Raw genomic sequence first — 26,188 nt, forward strand, 5'->3', positions numbered from 1 at the left:
AAACGTTTAATTGGTTCATTGTTAATAAAGTAAAAAATTATTATATTTATTATATATATTATAATGCTTATAAATTAAAAATTTAAAAAAAAAAATATTGGTTTAATTTTATATACACTTAAAGAAAAAATGTGCAATATGAAGTAACAAAAGAAAATACAAATTTTGCTATACAATTTGGATTAAATGCAACTGAATTAACAAGTAGTAAATTAGTATTGTTATTTATATTAATAATTGGAACTGAATATCTAATGAGTAAATGTCAACTGATTTTCAGAATATTATGAATGATGAACATCATTATATTATTATACTTACAAATACACTCGCTACAATATTATCTATTTCCTTATATAACATTATCATTTTCAATATACGTGGCCAATAAGAACAGATTTGTACTTGCATTGAAATTGTTAAGTTAACTCCAATCACTTCGCACAGCCCAGTATAGTGTGTTTTCATATTTTTTGTTTTTGTTTTGTTTAAAAATACAATTTCTCATTGGATGGCAGCATTCTTATCAAAAAGTTGGCTTGGAGAATGTTGTAATGACATTTAGGAAGAGATTAAGGACTTTCTAGTAGATACTAATTTGTTAATAAATATGTGAAATTGTTCCAATTGTTAATGTGAATATCACAGAGGCTTGATCGGAATATAGTTTTGTAGGAAAATAGGTATCTACATTATGATGATAGTAAAGATTAAAATACTCTTAATATGGGAAAGTTCTTAAAAATGCAATACACTATACATGGGCTAAACGCATTACAACACACCTCCCTTCACCTGGTCATTAGAATTATGTATTCATCAATATCTAATAACTTGTTGAATGTGCGGTAATATGGAGTATTTGTAACATTCGCTATTGAAGTAACTGTCGACTGCGAGTGATATTGCTAGAGCCAGAAGTAAGAGAAAATGTGATGGGGATTTCTTTTTTATTATCATTTAATATTCCCTTATAGTTACTTGGGCCTAGATCGCAGCGGTTGCTACCTGCGTGAAATCAATCCATTGCTTGTTCCTACTGTTGGTGTCATTTCGAGTTCCACTAATAAAGGAAAGTGATCTAAAAAATGTTAATTTGTAATTATAAATATTCAATCTTATAATAAGTTATTAAATACATTTTATATATAAGATAAAAAAAATTTTTTTTCATTATTTATAAAAAAAATCTTACCAGATGGAACATGTGGATGTGGACAACCAACTACTTTATGTTCTTTAAACCAATCTGCACTTAAAGGACCTAAAAGTCCTAATGGTACCATGCTTTGTTTCGAATAGAAAATGTAATCTATTATACCTTTGAATTCGAATCTATAAAAAAAAAAAAAAAAAAGAAAAAAATTCTTAACTTTTATTTTATATAAAATGAAAAAAATATATTAACATAATATATAAAAAACTTACGTATAATTAGTATAGGGCATAATATCTTCACTATATGCAGATGCAAGTTTAAAAGAATGAGTAAATTCATTAGGTTTATCGCAACCAGAGATCTTTTGTAAGCATGATTTGTAAGCTAAGTCTTTAAAATCACGGTGATCAGCCGCTACTCGTCCCGAAGTAAGAAATTCAATTACACCTAAACAGATTTTTAAATATATAAAAAATACATACATAAAATATAAATATGAAGAAATATGAGGTAATAATAATAATAAAAAAAAATAATAATAATAAATAATAAAAAAAAATTTTTATATTAGAAATTTTTATATATTTAATAAAACAAATTAGTAATTATATGAAATAATATTAATATTAAATTTATTGATATTTAAAACAATACTTAATATATTTATAAAATTTTTCAAATATTAATAATTATATATATAAAATAGAACATCTAAAACAGATTTCTTGAATAAGTCTTTTTATAATAAAAAAAAATATGTCAAATTAATTTATTTGATTTTCAGAAGAATATAATCTTGATAAGTATAATTTTTTTATAGGTGAAGATTAGTTTCATTTTTTTAAAATTTGAATATGTTTTTGGATTTATTTTCTGATAGATTATCTTTAGATCAACATTATAATTGATATTGAATAAGTTATTGTATTCATTTTTAAACATCAAAATATTTTATTCGTCTTAAAACATTAGGAACTATAAATAAAAATATAGATTTATAAAAAATTTAAGAACCAAATTTAAATCATTTAAAGTATTTTTTCTATTATCGAAAGTAATTTTTATTCAAATGATGTATTTTATTTTAATTACTATTTTAATTATTTTAAACATTTAATTTTATTTTAGATGTTCCATATGTTAATAATATATATTAAAAGATAATAGATTATAAATATACACATATATATATTATAAAAAATTAATAAATAAAATATGCTTTACCAGAATCAGGTAAGGAATTGAAATCACCACAAAGTAATAATTGAACATTGGAAGAATCAGGCTTGTGACCAGGTCTGAAAGACTGGCCAGCTTGGTCCAAAATGGAACGTAATTCATTACTGAGCATCATTGTTTGTATTAATTTAACGTCACAAAATTCTGGATCCCAATGGATGTGTGCTGTGCAAACTAAAATTGGTTGTTGAACTTGTGCTGGATCAGATGGAAGGCCTGAAAAATATAAAATTAATAAATAAATATATATATAAATATAATTAATATATATATATAAATATAATAAATAAATATATTTTTATTTAAAAAATTTATATATTTATATAAGTAAATTATAGCTGATAATAAATTTTTTACAACATATATAATCAATTATATATATGTATAGAATTAATTATATAGCATGGTATATTTTAATATTAACATAGTTTGTAATATAATCAGAAACATTATTTCTCATTAGCAAAATTTAAAAAAATTTTAGATATGTATATGACTCAAAAAAAAAGATAGATTTTTAGTCATCATTATATTTTTAATTAGTGATCATGAAAATTCAGCGAGAAAAAAAAAGTTATTGATAAAATTAGTTTATCTAGGTAAAGATAAAGATCCACTTGTTTCTTTGCAGAAATATATTACAGATTCAACAAAAAACGAATGATATTAAATAGTAAAAATAAAATGATTGATTCATTGAAATAAATATTCTCATGATAAAACTGTTGAATTGGCTTATACAAGGATCGGTAGAATATACATATCAATATGTTTCAAGAGCTCAATTATATAAATGAATTATTTTAATGAAGGAAAAATTGTTAAAGAAAAAAACAAATAGTATTCTTGTAAGTGTACTCTTAAGTTTTTGTAATTTTTAAGAAAAGCGGAGTTTAATATGAAAAAAACAATAATTCATCAAAAACGTTGTATTTTCGAAATGAAATTCTGATTACTAAAAAAAAATGAATATCCTGGTTAATAATAATAATGTATAAAATTTGTATGGTCAAGTAGAGATCATTTTCAAATTTTATTTTATTTTTAGATTATCTATATAATAGTTATATTTATAATACTTATATTTTTCTTTAATTTATGAAAAATAATAGATAAATTTTATCAATTATTTATTAAGAATCATAGAAATTTTTTTCAATATTGATTTTAACAATGTCTACAAATTTAAAATTGTTAATTTAAAATTGTTGAAAAAATATATATATTATCGTTTTTTTATTAAAAAATGGCTGTCAAAAAATAAATATATAAAAATTTTGATGAGATTTTATATATGATTTTAATTTGTAATAATGAATCATTCGATTAATTATAAAATAATTAATGCTGTATGTATTAATGATAAAAGTAATTATTTCGAACATTTAATTTAATTTTAATAAAATAATATTACTAATATTAATATTTATTGATCAAATATAAATTTTTAAATTCAAAGTGTTAGTCAATTTTAAATCTGTAGTATATTGGAATATTTTTCTTCTTGATGTCAAACAATATAATGAAACTACAATATAATGAAATGAAAAATATATAGTATTTACAAAAATATGATTTTGGGAAGAATTTTTCATTTTTATATATGAGTTTTCAAGTAATAGTATAATGTTCATTATAAGAAATTTTATAACAGAAAATATAATAGAAATATTTTGAAATATTTTTTTTATGGTTTATTTTTTGTGATTTCCTTTTCAAATTAATTTTAGTTATTTATTCTTAAAAGAAATTATTAAAAAAATTATTAATATCCATATGAAGAAAAAATACATTTAAGGATAATTTTAAAATTGAAATGTTAATAATTTTTTGAATATCAAAATTATTGATTTTATTAAATATTGTAATTACATTCTTTTTATTTTTCTATAAGATAAAAAATTAATTATCAAATTATTTATAATACAAATATTTTTATTATATTTATAATAAATACTGAAACATGAATGATCATTAAACACGTATTTTAAAATTTTTATGAACTTGAAGATTAAATTGATAAAAAATATTTTTATATTGTATAAATTCCTGTATATAAAAAAATTTACTTTGTCAAAATTAAATTATAAAGTCTAGGTCTTCTTTGTTCATTAATATATCGCTTAGACTAATGTCTTCTCATATTTTTAAATATTTAATAATAATTATTAATAATGATCAAATAAAATTTATTTCTTTATAACTTTATAATTTTTTAAATTTCATATAAAAATGAATATGTCAATAAAACAAATATTTTTATAAGAATTAACAAAAAACTTAAAATGTGAAATATACATTTTAATTGTCATTACATATAAATCTATATTTATATATTTATAAGAAATGATAATTAAATAACAATTTTAATTTTTAATATATACTAATTAATACTTAATAATTATTCATATTATATAAGTGATATAATCATATATTATTTATATGTATAGCACATATTATATTAAATTATATTACGTATATTTTAAAAAATGAGATTTTTTTACATAAAAAATTCTTAAAAATGAATGAATTTTATTTTAGAATATTATTATTAATGTAAAAACCCCATAAAGTAGACCACAAGGATAAGCAATAAGTAGTCGCTGATTTTCTTCTCCTGACATAGTTGTAAGAAGTCTAGATGCAGAAAGTGTTGACCAAGCAACAGCAAACATAGCAAGGACTAAACCAATTGTAGCCTGTAAAGTTGTGAAAATACTAAGACCAGCAAGAACTACTTCTGGTAATAAACAATAACCCAATACAGATGCTACAGAAGATAATGTAATATTAGAAGTACTCATTAATGATTGAAGAATATACATAAAAATGCATGAAGTCATTGCTAAACCATAAATATAACCAAAATGTGCTTTTGAACCAGCTAATGTAAGAAATGTAGCAAGTATTAAACAAAATGCTACTGGTCCTGCTAAATCTGAATCTTGAAGTAAATAATTTGCATCATCTATTTGTCCTTTTCTATGAAATGGATTTAATACAGCTAATGTTTTTTGTAATATTCGATCTGGATCTATGCCTAATTCTTCTAAGAGAGGTGGTTCTTCTTCTTCGTCTACAAATCCGGTTGATCCTAGAATTTATATATTAAATCTAATAAAAATTATCTAAATAAATGCAATATTTATTTTTTTATGATTGTACGAAATTTTTTTGAAATCATCTTGATAATACCTACCACCAGTATATGCACTTTGTGTAGGATCAAGATAACTTTTTTGTGTGTAAGAAAAATCTCCAGATTGTTGATCATTATATGTTTGAAATTCAAATTGTTGGTTAGGTTGTCCAAAACCAGAAGGATCAAAATTATATTGTCCTTGGGGAGATTGTCCCCAATAATTGTCTGTTCCCGTATAACCAGACATTTGTTTGATATTTTAATTTATATAAATCTATTATTTTTTTTTTAATTTAAACTTCTTTAATCCACCAATCATTCACATATATTAGGATGATAAGTAATGACAATATAAATATTAGTTCTTACATGTGCCACACGATGGCGCAATTTAAAAAGAATTAAGAATCACAAAAATAAGCAAAAAAAAATATATGTTAAATTTCTACATTATCCTAAAAAATTAAATTAATATGGATAAATATTTATTTATTAATAATTTATATTAATAATTGTGTGTTATTTGAATTTATAACTTTTTTATATTATTTTATTTACTTACTTAATATTAATTTAATTATTTAAATCATCATATCATAATAGATAAATTATTTTATTTATTTCTTTTTAGATATTTTTTATATTTAATTATTTTATTGGTATTTATTATATATAATAAAAATTAAATTTATTATATTAGTTATATGTCAGAAATAAAAATTTATTATTTATTATAAAAATAAATAACATTTTACATACAAGCAAAATTATTTTATGTATGATTGTAATAATGATTAATATTAATATTCAAAATTTAGAATTAAAGAATAAGAATGTAACAAAGAAATGTATTTTATATATAAATATATATAAATATAAATATAAATATAAATATATATATATATATTTTTTTAATCAACTTGTTTTGATATTTAATAAAATACATAGTTTCAAATAGAAATGTATAAGCACACTTTTTATATCAATGACACATGCAAAAGAAAATAAATGCGATAAAAAGAAAAAAAAATTAAACATAAGTATAAAGATATATTTTTTTCTGGATAGATATGTAATGTGTACAAATACATAGCTATTTTATATTATTTTCAGATATTTTCTTTCGAGCTAATATGTTCATAAAAAAGTGGATTGTGTGACATGTAGAGGAATGTTTACTAGATAGCTACCTGATATAGAATTGGCAGCTTAATATCTGTATGTCATGAGTTATAAGACTTGCTTGAGTGTATCTAGTCTACGAACTTGTGCCACTTCATCTTCTTCAGCAACTTTTAAATATGCTCTTTGCATATGATTTACGCTGGCATAAGTATGATTTGCAATTAATTAAGCATCTTCGATATCAACATATCTATATATTATCTATTTTGTTGGTTTTGCAATTTGAACATTTTTATATTATGATCAAAAATATCATTTGATATTTAATATATATTTTCGATTCATTCGAGTTTAAATGAGATTATGATCTTACAACTCTATTAAAATAATGAAATTGCAATGAATAATAATGCAATAAATTATAAATTCATTCATATAAGAATATTCATTTATTATTTGAAAAATAGGAAAAAATCACAATAAAATTATTATAAATTGTTTTTTTAAAAGCTAAAAAAATATTAAATTTTTTTCTTTTTCTAATCGAATGGTACAAAGATTTAGGCTATGTAAAAATATATAACAACAAATTTTTTGAAATGACATTTGAAAAGAATAAATTTATTCCTTATTTTTTATGAATAGAAGATACTAATTTTTTATTATTCGAATTGATTATGTTAATTATTAGAAATAAATTTTATATTATTTTTATATTTTTATATTTTTATATATTACTTACCGTTATCCCAAGCAGCCTCCTTGGTCCTAAGCAAGGCAGCCAATCCAATATTATCTTTTGGCATGACTCGATTCAACATATTGTCAGAACCTTCCGCATTCGCCATTGCCAATTGATTAAATTCAACTAAATGCTCTTTTATTAGTGTAAATCTGTTAAAAAAACAAAAATAAAAACAAATCTATTAAAAAGATATATATATGAAATTATATTTTTATTAAATATGTATATATAAAAATATAAATATGTATATATAAAAATCGATTAAAGTTTATTAATTAAATTATAAATTCTCGATTACATTTTAATTTCGTTTTACTTTATCTAAAGCAATAAATCACTTTTAATTATATTATATTATTGCTTATAAATAAGTTAAGCTCAAATGAAATTTTTGTAGATTAATTTTTAATGTTTCCTTAAAGTTGTAATCCTTAAAGTTGACACTCTAAGATGTTCCGAATATTAATATTTTTTATGTGTTCTTACTTATATTTATTTAATATTTTTCGAAAAACAAAGATAATTTTCAATTTTTTAGATAAAATATAATTCTTCGATCTATAGATTGTATTATGTCATATGTATAAAATTAAAGTAGCCATGTATATATCCTCGAATTAATCTTTTGTTATTTAATCTCCTTTAATTAAATCTTTGTTGTTAAATGCTGCAACTTTGTCGAAATTTATAATATTTAAAATTTATAATAGAAGTTATAATGTTATAATGTTATAATATAAATATTATAGAATTAATTTATAGATGTTATAGAGTAGCAAAAATAAATGAATCTTCTTACGAACTTTTCCTTACATTATTTCCAAATAATATACATATATAATAACATGTATAATAATATATTTTTTTTAATTTTGTTCTCTAATTAAAATTAAAGCAATGAAATTGGGAATTTTTTTCAATTAAATTTTTTTACATATATTTATTTTATTTGCAAGAATTTTTATAAAAAATTATTTACAAAATTTTATTATTAAAGTTCAAAATATTTATATTTATATTTTCAAATTAAAAAACTAATTTAGTTTTAGTTTTAATAAATAGTAAAAAACTTTTAAGTACGAAAAATAAATATTTTGATGTATATATCAAAATGAATTCAATACATAACATTCTTAAAACTATTTTAAAGATCATTGTAAATAAATAATTCCATTTTTATTAGAATTTCGAACAATATGTAATAATTAAAAGTAAACGATTTTTTTCGTTATTAGATAACAACATTATTTATTATTATTAATGTTATTCTTATTGAACTACAATAATTAATTTATTATAATTTAAACATTATATTATTTTTAATGTTAATCTAAAAAAAAATACTAATTAAAATTTTCATCAATAATAATGGTTAAATATTTATAAATAAAGTTATTTAAATTAATTATAAAATATTATACTAATTATTATAATATCTTTTTAGATTGATTAAATGATTATAGTAATGAAATTTGAAGTTAATATTAAAAATATTTAAAACGATGATTTTATAATATACACAATACAGACATATGTTTCAAACAGAATAAAATAAGTTGTGGCAAGAAGAAAGTACGAACTCGTTAAACAGTGGTCTTTCGTCTTTGCAAAGATTAGATTGTTAGTCTTATATTGGCATCGCATTCATTATGCGATCGGGATTTTGCGGCGAATTAAGTATATAAAATGTCTGACAGTTGCAATGGTTGCGTCGGCCTTTAAAGAAATTCTGCTCTTAGAATCTACGCTAGTGGATATAGTACCTTTCGTTGCACGTTAGCTGTTAACAGAGCCCATTTGTGCAACCAGACCATTTCTGTCTCGTATCTTGTTATCCCTTGAGATGCGAGCGGAGATATCTAATATTTCCACCACTCTCCCCCTATCTTTCTGTCTTGGGTTACAAAATTTAGAATGAACTTTATAAAGTTAATTCTGACCTATGATATACTTGATACTGAAATTCTATCTATATGAATTCTCAATGAAGATAATTAAAGAGATTGACTAGATCGTAACTAATCTAAGTCATTTGGAAATTTATCAACTCATCGTTTTTTCTTTTTGTTGAAAGACGGTACATTGAAAGAATTGTTAATAAATTCTATTTAATGCAGATAAAATAATTTTAATTCTAATTTTTTTATAATAAAAAATATATTTCATTATTCAAAGTTGATTATCAAATACAAAGAATATGTTTTAAAATATTCTTATATAATATTTCTATAATATTTTATATTAATTAAATTATATACATATATTATTGATGTATTATTGTTGTTGTTAATAAATGTAAATAGATAAAGTGAATTTTAGATATACGAAATATTAACATGTTTGTGAAATATTTTTAAAAAGTTAGTTCAAAAATTTGTTTGATATATAGAAATATTAATTGAGTTTTAAGTATTTGAAATTTATGTTATATGAAGCAAAATATATATAAAATGAAATATAGATAATATAAAATATAGATAAAATGAAACTGTTCTATTTCCATCATACTCGTCGTCATCGTCGATTTAATATGTCTGTGTCTCATTTTATTTAAAACTTCAACTATTTATAAATGTCTCAAGTACATCATAATATTTTTGTACATCAATTTTTGTGTTTATTTTCTCTAGAATCGATCGATAATTTACGAATATATTAATACATTGTATTCATGAATTTTTCAAATATTTATTGAAATATTTACTTCTTTTTGGTTTATCTTTATTTGTATAACTTTCTAATTAGTTGTTTTATTACCAATTAATAGGAATTATGTATTTAATTTTCTCGAAAATGGAACTTCAAATTAAATAAATATAAATAAATATTTAAATATATCTTAAATGCATACATACACATAAATTAAGTGTTTGATAATTTTTCAAAATAAGTGATATAATAGATCAGATTCAGTGTAAAATGATAATGTTGAGATCATAAAAATCTATAATATGTAGTATAATTTAGATTTATATTACTTAATGCATATGGCATTAATAAAAGAGATGAAATAATTATTAAGATATAATACTGTATATAAAGAACTTTTTCTATTTTGAGAAGAAAACGAATAACGAAAAGAAAATGATTTATTAGAAAATTGATTGATTTTGTAATTGATTGTATAATTAATATTTGTTATAAAGTAAAATTTATAATGATATTTTGTATATCATACAATGAAAATCTCAACTGATAATTAAATAAATATAAATAATGAAATATATTCGAATTATAACAAAGATTATCGTATATATATGTAAATATAAATATATTGCATATATAATCTTATATGATTAGATTTATAATTAATTTTAATTCATTGTTTTTATATTAATCATTTATAATTTTAATTTGAAAATTAAATCAATTGTGTTTAATATTTAATGAGAGAGGAAAGAAGTATTGTATTGTTAATTGCTTCAATCTGTTCAAACTATCAAATTATTATTAACTATTTTATCAATTAATTCATGACAGAATTGGATTGGAAAAATTCAGTTAGATTTAGAAAAAAATTACTATATATGTGTATAAAAAACATAAATATTTTATATAAAAAATATCATGACTAACATGTTGTCATTCAATATTTCTGAAGATATATTGTTAAAAAAATTTATCGGAATTGATCTTGATTTTGAAATTAAATCAGCGAAAAGTTCAAAAGATTACTAAAATAATTCACTATGAAAAAATCAGAAATAATCTCCATGATATAAAAATTACCAAAAGAGCCATTAGCAAATTTTAGAATATATATGATTCAACAAGTCTTAAACAAAATTTTAAATAATAAAATTTAGTGCATAAAAGAATCCAACATTCCAATGTTAATAAAAAAAAATCGCTGTTATCTGTATTCATATTAATTATTCGAGAATCAAGAATTTCAAAGTTTCAAAATTTTAAATGATCTATTTCAATAAGATTATATAATGATTTCTATTTCAATAAGAAACAATAATCATTCAATGGATATATATTTTAAAAATTAAAAGAATACTTATTAATGATTTCTTTACAACAGAATCTTTATTTTTTCTTGCTGCAAAATTAAAAAATTAATCAGAAAGATTATTAAAAGTATTTTTCAAAAAACAAAAATATAATTTCTTTATAAATAAATGGTACATAAAATAGATATTTAATTAATTTTTATATGCAAAACTTATAAGAAATATTTAAATTAAATTATTATATTTATAAGAAAAGAATAATTGAAAACATTAGAATTAGAGTTTAATATCATTCAAAACATAGAATGAAAATATAATATATATAAATATATATTTTGCACTTACTTAGCTGTCCTATAAAATATAGCGCAGCCGTCAACGTATTTACGATCATTTTCCGCCATTGTTTTCGCTCGAGATTTTGGAGAAAAGATCCCATCATAACCATCATGTTTAAGCTCTGGCAGGAAAAAATTATAGAATTGGTCCGTCTCGACCTCCTGCAAGCTGATTATGTCCGCGGCATAATGTCGTATTTCGTCAAGGATTCCTTTCTTTCGATATTCCCAATCGAGCGCCCAACTTGGACAATAACCGTACATCTGTCTTGTCGCGTATTTGTCACACAGTACATTATAACACATTACTGTGAATATACCTGTAACAAAAGACATATATCATATTTATGGATGTGATAGAAGCATTTAATTTATTTAAAATTAAAATTTAATAAAAATAAACAGAAATATTTATCATTATTAACATTACTATCTTTTAATTCTTTTATTTTTTTTTATCAGAAATTAAAAAAAAAATTATAAAATTTATATAGTTGTTTATTATATGTAATAATACATTTTTTTTGCTATTATGTTGAACATTATTAAATTTAGAAATTGCTTTGCTTACATAGAATTTTAACATGAATAATTTGTAATGAATTGATAAAAGAATCAAATTTTAATGATTTTATTATAAAATTTTTTTATTTTATTATAAAATTAATTTTATTTTTGTTTTATATTTTATTTTTTATAGTTTTACTAGCCATACTAATACAATAATTTTTGGATGTAAATATAGTAATTCTTTAAGATCAATTAAAAATTCGTTAAAATTATTTATATAATATAATATTCATTATCTTTGTCAATTCTTAGAATAAATAAAGAATTAAGCGAGAAGTTGATGTTCTTCAATTTTATAAGATCGATAAAATAAATTTTATTATTTTATTAGTGAGTTTATTATTTTATTTATATATATATAAATAAATAAACCAGAAACTATAACAAGTCAGATTTTATTCAGCATCGACAATTAGTATAAATTTGTATATGTATAATATTTATAAATCAAAATCATATAAATTTTTATACGTACTTTTTTACATTTTATTATTTTCTTTAAAATAAAAAATTTTAATAAATATATAATAAATATATAATATATATAAATATATAATAAATATAATAAATATATATAGATATAAATATATATATTATGTTTAAATATATATATATTGTTTATTTATTAAATTATCTATTCATCTACAAGTATGATTCAAGATTTTTATATTCTGATTTCGTAACTTTATAATAAATTTTTGCTTATAGAATATATATATATATATATATATATATATGTATTATATATAATTGAAAATAAGAATAATTATTATAAATTTCCTCATGAATTTTATTAGTATCATTTAATAATTATAAAAATATTTATTCAATATTAAAAATCATCATATCAAAATTATTATTCTTTATTGTATATTTGACTTGTTTTTATATTTGAGCAAGAGAAAAAATCTGAATTTTATCTATTTATTATTAATAGGTAATATTATTAATGGAATCTATTATTAATATATAAGATGGAATCTTTGATCATAACAATTTCGAACAATTTTGTTTTGATTGAGATTTTGATTAATTCTAATTTGATTAATTAAGGATCAATTAATATTATTTCTAGCTTATTAAATTTAGATATATGTTTATTTTAAAAGAATATTAAATGGATTCTTATGATTTCTGATTAAATATCATTTTAAATGATCAAAATTATGAAATAAAAATTAAAACTTTTTAAATATTTCCTTATAAAAAAATTTTTAATTAAATTAAATCATTGTAATCGTATGTTTAATGTTAATTCACATATTAAATTTCATTACTAGAAAATTATTGAAATTAAATATTGAATAATATCAAGAATTTTAGATATTAACTCAAGAATGTTTATAAATTAAAAAGTTTCCTTAGAATTAAATATTTAGTTATATATTAGAATAATTAATGAAAAGATAAATGCATAAAGTAAAATTATCAATAATTTTAAAATAATTATTTAAGACATTATATTTAAGATATTTTTTATATTATATTTAAGATATTTTAAGGAATTTAGAAAATAGTTTAGAAAAATGAATTTAAAAAAGTAGTATATAATCAATGTCTTAATTAAGTAATATTTTAACGTGAATTCATTTGTTATTTCAATTTAAAGAGTACAATTGCTTAAATCGATATTACGATACACATCGTTAATGTTGTATCCTTGTTTTTCTTTAGATGTCTTTATCCATATTACAAAATAAAAACAATAGTATATATAGGACAGAATTCATCTTAATGTTCAAAAAAGATAAGACCTCAGAAAATGTGACGAAAGGGAACATTTCTCTATAGCTATTTTCTAGATATTTTTTTTTTGTATATAATCTGATTTTGGAAATGATTAAACTTAAGATACATAAAAAGTATTTAAAAGTCCATTTTAGAGATATCTATTAAAAAAATAAATTTTTCAAATTTTTTAATACAAAATTAGATTTTAATTTTAAATGATTCTTTAATCATTATGGTTTTAGAAGTCTTAAAAATTTTAAAGAAATCACAAATAGTGAGGCTATTAATCTGCCATTGATTTTTGTAAAATTTATTATTTTAAATGTATTTAAAATATTTAGAACTGAATATTAAAATTAATAATTACTATAATTATTTAATTACTATAATTAAATAATTATACTAAATAATTTTCAATAGTGAAAATTTCTTATTTACTTTATTATTTAATATAAATAAATTTACAAGAAAAAACAATGTAAAAAGAGTAAAAAGTATTTAAATTATTCCAATTAAAATTTTAAAAATTAAAACATTTATTGTATATTTGACTTGTTAAAATAATTTTAAAAATTAAAACATTTATAGAAAGAAAAGATATATTTTTATACAATCTATTATATCATTATACTGTTTAATATGATTACTTGGATTTTTATTATTTACTTTTTGATTTTCTGATATTATAAATTCACAATCATATGTTATTTTTAATTAAAAAATTGTAGAAAAAATTCCCATGTTCTGTAATATATTAAAAACATACTATAATAAATGTGATGATTTTAATTCATCCATTTAAGAATTAACTATATATGATATGATAATAATAATATATCAATAATAATAATGACTAATGCATATTTTATTACAGATGTATATGTATAGAAAAAATCATAATAGTATATTATATAATAAATATATAATAGTAATAATTTTTTTTTATATATTAAGACCGATTCTTGATATATATAGAAAAATGTTCAAAATCTCGTCTTCTATAACATATCTAGAAATCATTGAAGATGAAAGTTTTTTTGCAACTTCATCGATTTTATTATTATTATATATTTATTATTATTATTATTATTTTATTATTATTTATTATTATATTATTTATATATTTTTATTACATTATTTTTGTAAAGCTACGACGAATAAATTGTTAATAAGAAAGATAATCATTTATTTACAATTAAAACATTTTAAATGTCAAGAATTGAAGATTCCATTCTATTCAAATATAGGATTCTTACCATCTTTTTTCGTGGATAACAGAATCTATCTATTATTTGTAAATATCTGTAATGGATAGCTCGACTGCCTCTTTAAGCTTTACTTTTGCGAAACAAAACTTGATCGATTAAAGAATCGAAAACTTTTTTTCATTATTATTCATCACATTGACGTTAGTAGATTCACAAACAGAGGAAAGCTATTTTATTATTGTGATATGTTGCAGCTTTACTTTATATAGTTGTATATTGTATATAGTTGTATATTGCGATCAGATTTTTGATAAAGGAACGTATATATTTTTTGCTTCGAGATTTTAAGTGTCTATTAATGAGAGAGAATTCGTGTTATATTATGATTTTACCAATCACGTTTGTCTTCAATTCTCATTCGTATGTATTTATTTTTATTTATATCGAATTGCAATGTAATTTTATGATATCATTAACATATCTTTTTTAGATTTAAATCTTTGGCATAAGTAATTATATGCGTGTAAGGGAATAAATAAGAAGAAATTAAAATAAATATTTTCTTTTTATATAAAAAATATCAATTATTATGTATAAAATATTAACATTTCTTCTCCTTTTTTTTTAAAATAATATTATAATATATATTAGAAACTTGTAATAGTTGATACATGTATTCTAATATTTTGTATTCTAATATTTATCTAATATTTTCTAATATTTTTTTATTTTCTATCTGTAAAATATTAGATGACGAATAAAATTCAATTTTTTTTTATGATAGAAAAATATATATAAATTAATAAAAATCTTTTGCAATATATTTTGAAATATGAAAATATATAAATATATAAATGCTAGGAAATAAAACTTTTATCTTAATACAGATTGTTTTTTAAATATTTAAAAAATTTTGAGTAAAGTGTTGAAGGAAAATAAATTTTTATGTTACAAAAATTCTGGAATATTTAAGAAATTCAAGTTAAAATAATTAAAATAACAATTTTTAAAAAAAGTTAAATATTGGATTTGATACTTTGGATTTGATACTACCTGAGTTTACAATATGTTTTAAATAAATATGTGTTTAAAGTATATTAAAAATTATTTTTTTTTAATAATGTATACCATTTTTTATTTCTACTTTAAAATTTATCATATTTTTTTTATTGTTGTTTTTCATTCTGTATTGATATTTTCATTGGATGGATTGTTTGCATAAATTGCATATTGCAACTGCAATTGTTATTTTAACTTGACAATTTAAATACATACGAATATTTTTGCAAATCAAATTTTTCTTTATTTCTTTTATTTAAACATTAAATCATTACATTTTTATTTTTAATATAAAACAAATCAATTTAGTATGAAATAAATTTTTTATTTTTATTATTTATATGTTTTATTATAAAATATTATATAATAAAATATATATTATTATATATATTTATATTATATATTATTATTATATAATAAAATATTATATAAATATTTATTATAAAATAATATTGCAATATTTATTATATATAATATTATATTATATTATAAATATATATAACATAAATATATATTATATATATTATTATATATATTATAGATATTTATTTATTATATGTATTATTATTCACATATGGATTTAGGCTAATTAATTTTTTCCCTGTTAAACAGAATAAAATCTATAATCATATAATATAGATACTTATTATAATTAATAATTAATTAAAAAATCTAGCGGTTATTTTATAATTATTATAGTATCGTATTTTTTTAAAAGTTAAAGAATAAAAAATTTTCTCAAAAAAAGCACAACTTGAATTATATCTTGATTAAGAAATCTTAATCATGTCATTATTTTATAAAAATATGTATATATAGACAGGAATTTCATAATTCTAGCATTGTAGCATTTAATTTGACGGTTACGATGAACCTACTTATTGAATACGAAGACTATTTGAGTATGAAGTAAAAAGCATAAATAATATGAAAAATACAAGAGAATGGTTTTTTGTTTAATTCGTTAGAGTTACGAATTATTATATTCTTTACAAATTTTATTTTTTTTTTCAATAAATTTATTATTTCATTAATAATAAAAATTCATTTACTTTCATTTACTTTTTATTATTTGATTGTTCATGAGATAATGAAACATGCAATTCATGTTGAATTATTATTTATTTTGTTTTCAAATTTTTTGATCGTATATTATATATATATAAATAAATATTTGAAACTATTTTCTTGTTATATCAGATCTTTTATTAATATTTTCGAAATTATTTAAAAATATTAATATCTATGTAATAATTTTATTTAATAGAATTTGCACGAACAAATTTTCTAAGTTAAAAATATTTTGATCTAACTTTTTTCCAAATTATTGGATATTACATGATATTTTATTGATTTCAAATTTTGGATTGTATGAAAAAAGTAAAAATCAATTCAATATTTAGCTAAAAATTTTATATTTTACTAAATTGATCTAGCAATATAAATAATCATAGATATATTTTAAATAGTTTTATTTTTTTTTGTAATAATAAATAAAATTTTATAGAAAATAAGAAACATTTTTAAATTTTATAATATTAATAATAATTTATATTTATATTTCATTTTATAATCATTTTATTTACTGTGATCAAATATTATGAAATTAAATATAAAATAATCTAAAGTTCTTTTTTTCAGTAATGAAATTAGATTTAAATAATTAAAAATTAATAATTCATAATTCATAAATTCGAAATAAATGTTGGACTATTCAATTAATGTTTGAATTTTATTATATTATCTTGCATAATGAAAGCAATTATGAGGCAAGTGCAAAATGATTTATTAAATTGTATAAAATACAAATTATTATCTACATAATAAATTGATTCGGATATTTTTAATTTTTGCAATATTTTTATGCTGCTAATTTAAAATAATTTACTTATCAAAATAATGTTTTTAAATATAAATAAATATAAAAATAAAGTAAATATAGATTAATATAAAATAAATATAAAAATATAAATTATTATAAATATATTATTGTTGAATTAAAATTTGAAAATAAATGAAAATTATTTGCGGATGTATTTGAAGATCACTTATATAGAAACAAAAACATTATTATATTTTATAATCTATTATATTGTAATATATTATATGTATTATGCGTATTTGTAATGTATTATATGTATTATATTGTGATATTTAACGCTTATATGAAATCTCATCTTTAGGCTCTTGAACAAAAAAGAAAGATGGCTTATATATAAATTGAAAAAGAAATGATGATTTAAAAATTGAATGTATATTTATGTGATGAATTCTTGATTGAATAAATTCGAATTATATGTATATTTCTATCAACTTTTTGTTCTAATATCTTAATGGTTATTTTGATCATGATGAAATTTCTAACTTTATTATTTATATTATTGCATTCAGTTTTCATTTATTTTTCATTTTTATCTTTTTTCCAAATAGACAACACTCCATTTTTGGCATTCAATTTTTATTATGAGACATTTTCATAGTTTATATCACTGTTATTGTCAGCTACATAATTTATATGCATCATGAAATTGCATCATGAAATCTTTTCATCGAATACGAAATAAAAACAATGTCGATAATTTACCGACTGAAATCTATTTTTGAAGAATTATATATTTTGAAGAATTATAATCTGTATTTAGAATTTCAATAAAACGTATTAGACTATATGAATAATAATGTTTCTGTTTTTCTATAAACGATTTTTAAATATAAAATTTGAATCCGTTTTGATTTTCCCTTAAAGTTTTTTTTTATATATATTTTTTTTTTGCAATTTCATGGTTTTAGAAACAACATTTTCGAGGTCATTGCCATAATTTACTTCAATAGTCGTTAAACTTGTCTCAAAAAATCTAAACAGGTTTATTTAATTTACCTTCTTAATTTATTAATCTATTTCTTAATCTTCTATTTGCAAGAAGCCATTAATGTCATTAAAAGGATTTCTGAAAAACGATGATTTTCTAATAGAAAGAACTAATAAAAAATAATCTGAATCAAATACATTAAGAATATTGAATTTGAATTTTATTGAAGTTTTAGATTCACTTTTTCATTGTGTCCTCTTTTTTATTAGATAATGTATTCATATTGATAAAACAGATTTTATACTTATATTTTTATCAAAAATTAAAAAAAAATTTTTTTTATTTATATCATATTTTTGCTAATTATTTATCATATATAAAAAAATATTTTATTTATTAATGAAATACTAAAATGAGCATAAATAGCATAATATCTCTAACATATATTATGCAATATTATCCTATTTCTAAAATCTGTTGTTATAAATATAAAACAAACAAAATCTGATGTTTTGTTTTTGTTTAAAAATTATTGATAATATATTAGATATCAATAATTTAAAATTATTAATAATTTAATTTTTTGTATTACATATTTAATTAAAAAAACAATAACAATAATAAATATAATAACAAAGTAACAACAATAATAAAGTTATTAATAAAAGTTTATGAGACTGAATTAATCATATTGATTGTAACAAAAATGAAAGTGACAATAGTAATGATTACGCATATAACAATAATTCTAATGAGAGTCTAATTGTGCTGTTATAAACATAGGAATGATAATGATCCATAATTACTTCGTCTACCAAAGAATACATGCAACGATTGCTCGTGTACAGCCTATAATGATTATGATTGTCAGGGTCGTCGTGAGAAGTGCAAGAAGTAATTTGCACGATCCTGCTGGCATAGTCGTTAGTCTCATTCCGCGTTGTTGCACGTACTGACTTATCACGACCAGCAAATTTCAAATAATTCTACGTGTTTCTTCAGAATCAAGATGAAAGATAGGCAAAGATAACGGTATTTTAACAATCATAGACTTTAGAAAAATCTATTAGTTTGTTGTTATTCGATTATTAAGACTCAAACAAATTGCAATTTATAACTGTATCAAATGAACTTTTGTATTGATGAAATGAATAATAATATAATAACAAAATAATAATAAAAATTTAGAGAAAATAATAAAATAAAAAATTCAATTACTACATTACTTAAAGTTTTATTAATTGTGATATTATTATTATTATAAGATAAAATTTTTCATTTATTTTTCATTTATTATTATATCATTTTTCATTAATTTCATTTATATAAAAATATGTTTTATTATTACTATTTCATATATTTATTTTAAAGATAAAATTAATAACTTTTAAAATTTTTTATTAATATTTTTAAATTCACTAATTAATAAAATTTATTATAATATATTATTTTTATTATTAAAATTAAATTATTTAAATTTATTATTATATATTATATATATTATAAATATTTATTATATTGTAATATATGTATATATTATTATCATATAAACTGTTAGATCAAATTTTTTATTTCTTCGTTCTTTTTTTTTTTCTTTCTTTTTTTCTTCATATTAACGTTTTTAATCAGTCAACTATCTTTTCACAATTTTTTTTTTTATTATTTGTTCTAATCTATATTCAATTTTTCTTATATTTTCATAATCTTCTATTAACAATTCAAATTCCATTTATTCAACTTATATTTTCTATTCTTTTTTTTCAGTCAATACTTATTATATTCTTCCATATTTTCACATCTTATTCTCAGAATTAATCTTTGATATTTTTTATTAATTTTATTTAAATATTTAAATATAATAATATTTAAATATTTAAATATTTCAATTTTTTATTACTTTTTATAAGTTTATATTTATTATTATATCCTATATATATTTTTATCTTATCATATGCTTATCTATCATGTATTTTACAATTATATGTTTTTATCTTTTTTCACTAATTTTTTATGGATGTATGTTCTTAATCTTAAGTTCTATCCTTTCCTAAATAAAATTGTTTTTATTTAGATTCTATCCTTTCTAATTTATTATATGTTTTTGTTTTCTTCATTATCTCTTTATTTCAGTATTTTTTATCTAATCTTTGGTTTTCGTTCTTCCAAATTTTCTGTTCATATTCTTAGTTTTATTCTTAGTTTTTTTATTTTTCTCTCATCTAAATCTAATTATCACGTATCTCTTTAATCTTATTTTTTCATATTTTTTTTCTTGTTAGTTATTATTACTACATCATTTATGTATTATATATATATTTAATATATATATTTATAATATATAAAATATTATATTATTATTATAATTTATTTAATAAATAATAATAGAATTTTGATTTTCATATAAAATTTCAATTGTCAATATATATTTAAATGTGTTTGTTCCTGTTTATTTTTTTCTTAATTTCTTTTACTTTACATTTCTTCATTATTATTTTTCATTTCCTAATGTAATATCTCTTTTATTCTTTCTATTAATCTTTTCTTTCTTCCCTTCTTTTTTAAAATCTTCTCGTTTCTTTCAGTCTACATTATTAGAAGCAATCCAAAAAGAAGATATTTTTTTTTTCTTTTTTATCCTTTTTTTATTATAAATTGTAAAATATATAGATTATCTATCGCATATCTAATTTTCTTAAATTGTCTTTTGAGTGTCATTTAGAATCTTTTTTTTTTATTTCCATTTTTAATCTTTCATTCATAATTATCGCATAAAGTTTAAAAATCATATTCAGTAGTATAATTTTCTTATAATTCCTCTCATTTCTTCTTTATTTTCATTGTGCTAAAATTTTAATCTTTAGTATCTTTTTTATATTTTTCTTGCTTTGTCATCGGATTCTATTCCTTTCCTTTTATTGTTTCTTTCCTTTTTTTTATTTTTTTTCTTTTTAGTTCAATAAATAGTAGCAAATAGCATAACTTTATTTTCTACTTTAAACTTCCTAAGTTTCTATTTCGCTATTATATTGTTGTTGTATACATAATCTATGACTCTGTTCCTATATATATTGTAAATATGTAAATATGTAAATTCTTCTTTATTTTTAATATTTACTTTTTCCATGGATTTTCTTATTTTTCGAAATTTTTCTATCTTATCTTCTTCTATTGTATCTTATATTTTTTCTTTTTAATTTTTATATTGTAAAACATAAGAATGGATTATTAAATGCCATTCTCAATTATCAATTTATCTTCTTATTGTTTTGTTATTATATTTTACTTTAATTTCTTTATATCTTTCCTATAATATATGATCCATATGTTCTATGTTTTTTATTTATCATTATCTTCTTTTATACAATTTTTGTACAATTCTCTTTTTTCTTTCATTTTTCCTCTTTTACTTTCTTCTAATTTTTGTTATAATATTTGTTGTAATATTTCTTAGTTTTTTTTATCTTTATTTGATCGATATTTTCGTATATTGCCTTTCAATAATCTATTTTTTATCTTTTTCCAATTATTTCTTTCAATTCATGTTTTCCGTCAAATTCAAATTGGAATTCTTCAATAAATCAAAAAAATTTCTTATCCTTATTTAAACTTACAATGTTTTAAAATAATAGTTTTTTCTAATTTTTGGATCAATTCTTTGTTTATCTTTTTTTTTTTCTTTTATATTTGATTTTTTAATAATCTATCTTTATGTTACATTTATTGCTGCTTTGTTTTAAATTATATTTACTATAATATAAATTATGATTAATAAATTTTTTTTTCTTCAAAAATGTTTTTTCTCTTTATAATTCTTTTTTATTTTTGCAATTGTTTCTACTATTCTAGTTCAATCTATCTTATAGTTAGTTTTCAGTTCCATCTTCATAAACTTTTCCACTTCTTTCTTATTTCATACTCCTGCGTGTTCAATCCTTTTATCATTATATTTTTCTTTTGTTTTTAATTTTTTAACTTTTCCATTTTATTCATTTTCTTCTTAACTTTTTTCAAATTTGACATTTTCTTTTCTATTTTTTATTGCTCTTGTTAAAGTTTTCCATATTTATTTTATTTGTTGTATTTATTTTTTTCCTTTTCCTTCTTATGCAAATTTTGAGTATTTTTATGTATATTTTTTTTTATCTATTCTCTCTTTCATTTAATTCTTTTATATACCAAGTCATATTTATTTCTTTCACTTATTATTTTTATATCTATCATATTATCTTTCTAAGCATATCATTTTCGTTTCTTTTTTCTCCTTAATGATTTTATACTTTTCTTTTTTTCTTTATCCTTCTTATCTTCTCTCTTTTTTTAATTACCATATTATAGTTCTTTACATTTATTTTATTTTTACATTTCTTTTTCTTATTTTTTTTCCATTTTTACTTATCTTTTTTTTTTTTTGCTCTATAATTCTATTTTTCCATCCGAAACTTTTCTTTACCAACATATCATTTGATTATGCTTTCTTGATCTTTTATCCTATATCTTTTATTTTATATCTACAATATATGAATTTTTTTTAATTCTCTCTTAATAATCCCTTCCTGCCTTTATTTATATTATCACTTATTTAATTGTTCTACACACATATATTACATATAATCAAGTCTGAGTTTTATTTATACATTTTTTAAATTTAACTTTAAAATGTATATTTTAAGTAAAACAATTTAGAATGATAATAGATGTTTGTAATTAGTTTTTTATCGTATAAAATAAAATTATAATTTATGCAATTTCTCAATGAAAACTTTTCTCTGTTCTTTTGAAGAATAATGATAATATTAGATTTTAGATTTAGAGAAGAGATTTAGAGAATTTAATAATTAAATTATTAATTAAATTATTAAATACAAAAATTTCAATTGTTTTTTTTCAATCTTAATTTTTATAGATTGATAAATAGATTTATGATAGAATTATTATGCTACTTTTATTAATTGATATCTCGTTGTGATAATAATGGCTGTGTTTTCATAAAAATTTAACAGATAAACTGATGTTCTCTCTATATACTGACCTGAAAATGCCTCTATACGTACTATAAAAATCTCGTCAAGAGCCATAGAAATCTTTTGTCTATTATTTATTCATGCGAATCTAGGAAGATTTTCATATTTATGAAAAGATTTTCTTATGTAATTCTATGATCGATCTAAAAAATTGTAGTAATTATGGTATTTTTATATGTAAAGAATTCATATGAAATTCAAAAAAGTTCAATTTAAATTCAAAAAAGTTTTCAATTTAATTATGTTTTAATTATAAAAATTATCTAACAAGAGGTTTTATGTATTTTCAAATTTTTAAAGTAAATTAATTGTTTTAATACAATAAAATAAAAATTTATGTTTTATTTTTTTTGTTCATGTTTACTGCTGCGTTTATTTTATTAAATTAAATTCTATAAAATAAAATTTTTTTATGAATTATTAATATTAATTTTTTGAATTTGAATATTATTTCGATATTATTATCATAGATTTTATTTTATTATTTATATAAAAATATATTTATTTATATAAAAAATTCTTTATTATTAATTTTATTATATTATATAATTTTATTAAATTAATGGAAAATAATAAAAATTTCTAAAAATCAAGAATATGAGATGTAATTATTTTTAACTCAATGCATATGCTTTAGGATGGAATAAAAAATTGCAATTATATAATTATTTTTTAATAGCAAAAAAATTTGCCTTTAATTCAAAAAAATTTTTAATTTTCTATGTAAGAGATAATTTCTATTTCTAACATTAATTCTTTATTAATTTATTAATTGTCGCAAAACCTTTGAAATTTTAATTTTTAATTTTTATTTTTCTTTAAATATATATCTAAACATATCATTCGATTTTTTATTCTTATTTTATTATATTATTATTCATAGTATTTTTTTCTAATTCTTATTAATTAATTCTTATATTATAAATTAATTTTATTAATTAATATCTTAAAATAAATATATAAAATGATCTTCACAATGTAAATGAGCAAATTTAAAATTATTGAAATAATTTTTTTTTATTCATTTCATCTAATTATTTTTATATAAAAAAAATATTATCTTCTGAAAATAAAAAGTAAATTATTAAATATATATTTATAAAATCAATAAAAATAATAATTGTTAAATGATTTGTGGCATTTTAAAAAATTTTTATTACATTTAGACATTTTCACAATTTTAAATTTTAATATTTTTATAGAAGATAATTTTTATTCGTTCGTTATTAGAAATCATAAATAACAGAATTTTATTCTTATAATTCGTTCTATTCTAATAAACATTGTTTGCAATATTATTTAATTTTTATAATAAATCAAATATATAATTACAAATAGATCACATAGTTTTATAAGAAATAAAAAACATTCATATTTCATAGATTTATTTTATTATATATACTATAATATATACTAATATTTTATTATATTATTATATTATTATATAATTATATATATTATTATATAATTATTATATAATTATATATATTATTATATAATTATTATATAATTATATAATTATATTATATAATAAATTTATATAATTAAATGCACTTACACGTTGGTCTTGATCTATTCGGTCTTGTCAATGGTATCCATGGTCTCTGAGGTGGATGATTTGCAGTAACTAAAACAAAAAATGTATATCTATTAATAATATAATAATTAGCATATTAATAAACAATTAATATATTTATATCACGAATAATGCAATCATAAAAAATAATTTCAATATTATTAAATGCTATTAATAAACATTATAGTCTATTATTAATTATTTTTACTATTGCTTCTAATTTATAATATATCAAAATTTCATGATATATTTTGTAGTTTCAAAAATACAAATTTAAAAATATTATAAATTATTTATAATATTTATATAAAATATTTATATAAAAATTTTAAAGATAACAATTCACAAAATTAATCATTAATTTACAATAGAATACAATAATTTTTTACTATCATCTTTAAGGATAAGAAATGTTATATGTTATAAAAAAATAATAAAAAAAGTTTCAAATAGCAAACCTTTCAAATGTAGTGAAATAAAATTTTTCGAAGAATATTGCACATTGT

At 18.5% G+C, this 26,188-nt stretch overlaps 2 protein-coding genes across 2 annotated transcripts; both read right to left on the minus strand.

The window, feature by feature from the left end:
• Nucleotides 1-74: 74 nt before the first annotated feature.
• Nucleotides 75-25,751, minus strand: LOC122719083 (CCR4-NOT transcription complex subunit 6-like). Its single transcript, XM_043944623.1, has 7 exons — nt 25,665-25,751; nt 11,715-12,027; nt 7,408-7,559; nt 2,384-2,614; nt 1,429-1,606; nt 1,196-1,335; nt 75-1,081 (listed from the first exon to the last, which is right to left on the minus strand). Exons 2-7 carry the CDS (start codon nt 12,011-12,013, stop codon nt 1,005-1,007), a joined length of 1,077 nt encoding a protein of 358 aa, XP_043800558.1. The 5' UTR covers nt 12,014-12,027; nt 25,665-25,751; the 3' UTR covers nt 75-1,004.
• Nucleotides 4,867-5,887, minus strand: LOC122719084 (protein YIPF5). The gene is made up of 2 exons (XM_043944624.1): nt 5,598-5,887; nt 4,867-5,492 (listed from the first exon to the last, which is right to left on the minus strand). The coding sequence occupies exons 1-2, from the start codon at nt 5,785-5,787 to the stop codon at nt 4,936-4,938; spliced, it is 747 nt and encodes a 248-aa protein (XP_043800559.1). The 5' UTR covers nt 5,788-5,887; the 3' UTR covers nt 4,867-4,935.
• Nucleotides 25,752-26,188: the final 437 nt, after the last annotated feature.

Source organism: Apis laboriosa, unplaced genomic scaffold, assembly GCF_014066325.1.
Source record: "Apis laboriosa isolate Shangri-la unplaced genomic scaffold, ASM1406632v1 scaffold69_cov144, whole genome shotgun sequence".
NCBI classification, from domain to species: Eukaryota; Metazoa; Arthropoda; class Insecta; order Hymenoptera; family Apidae; genus Apis; species Apis laboriosa.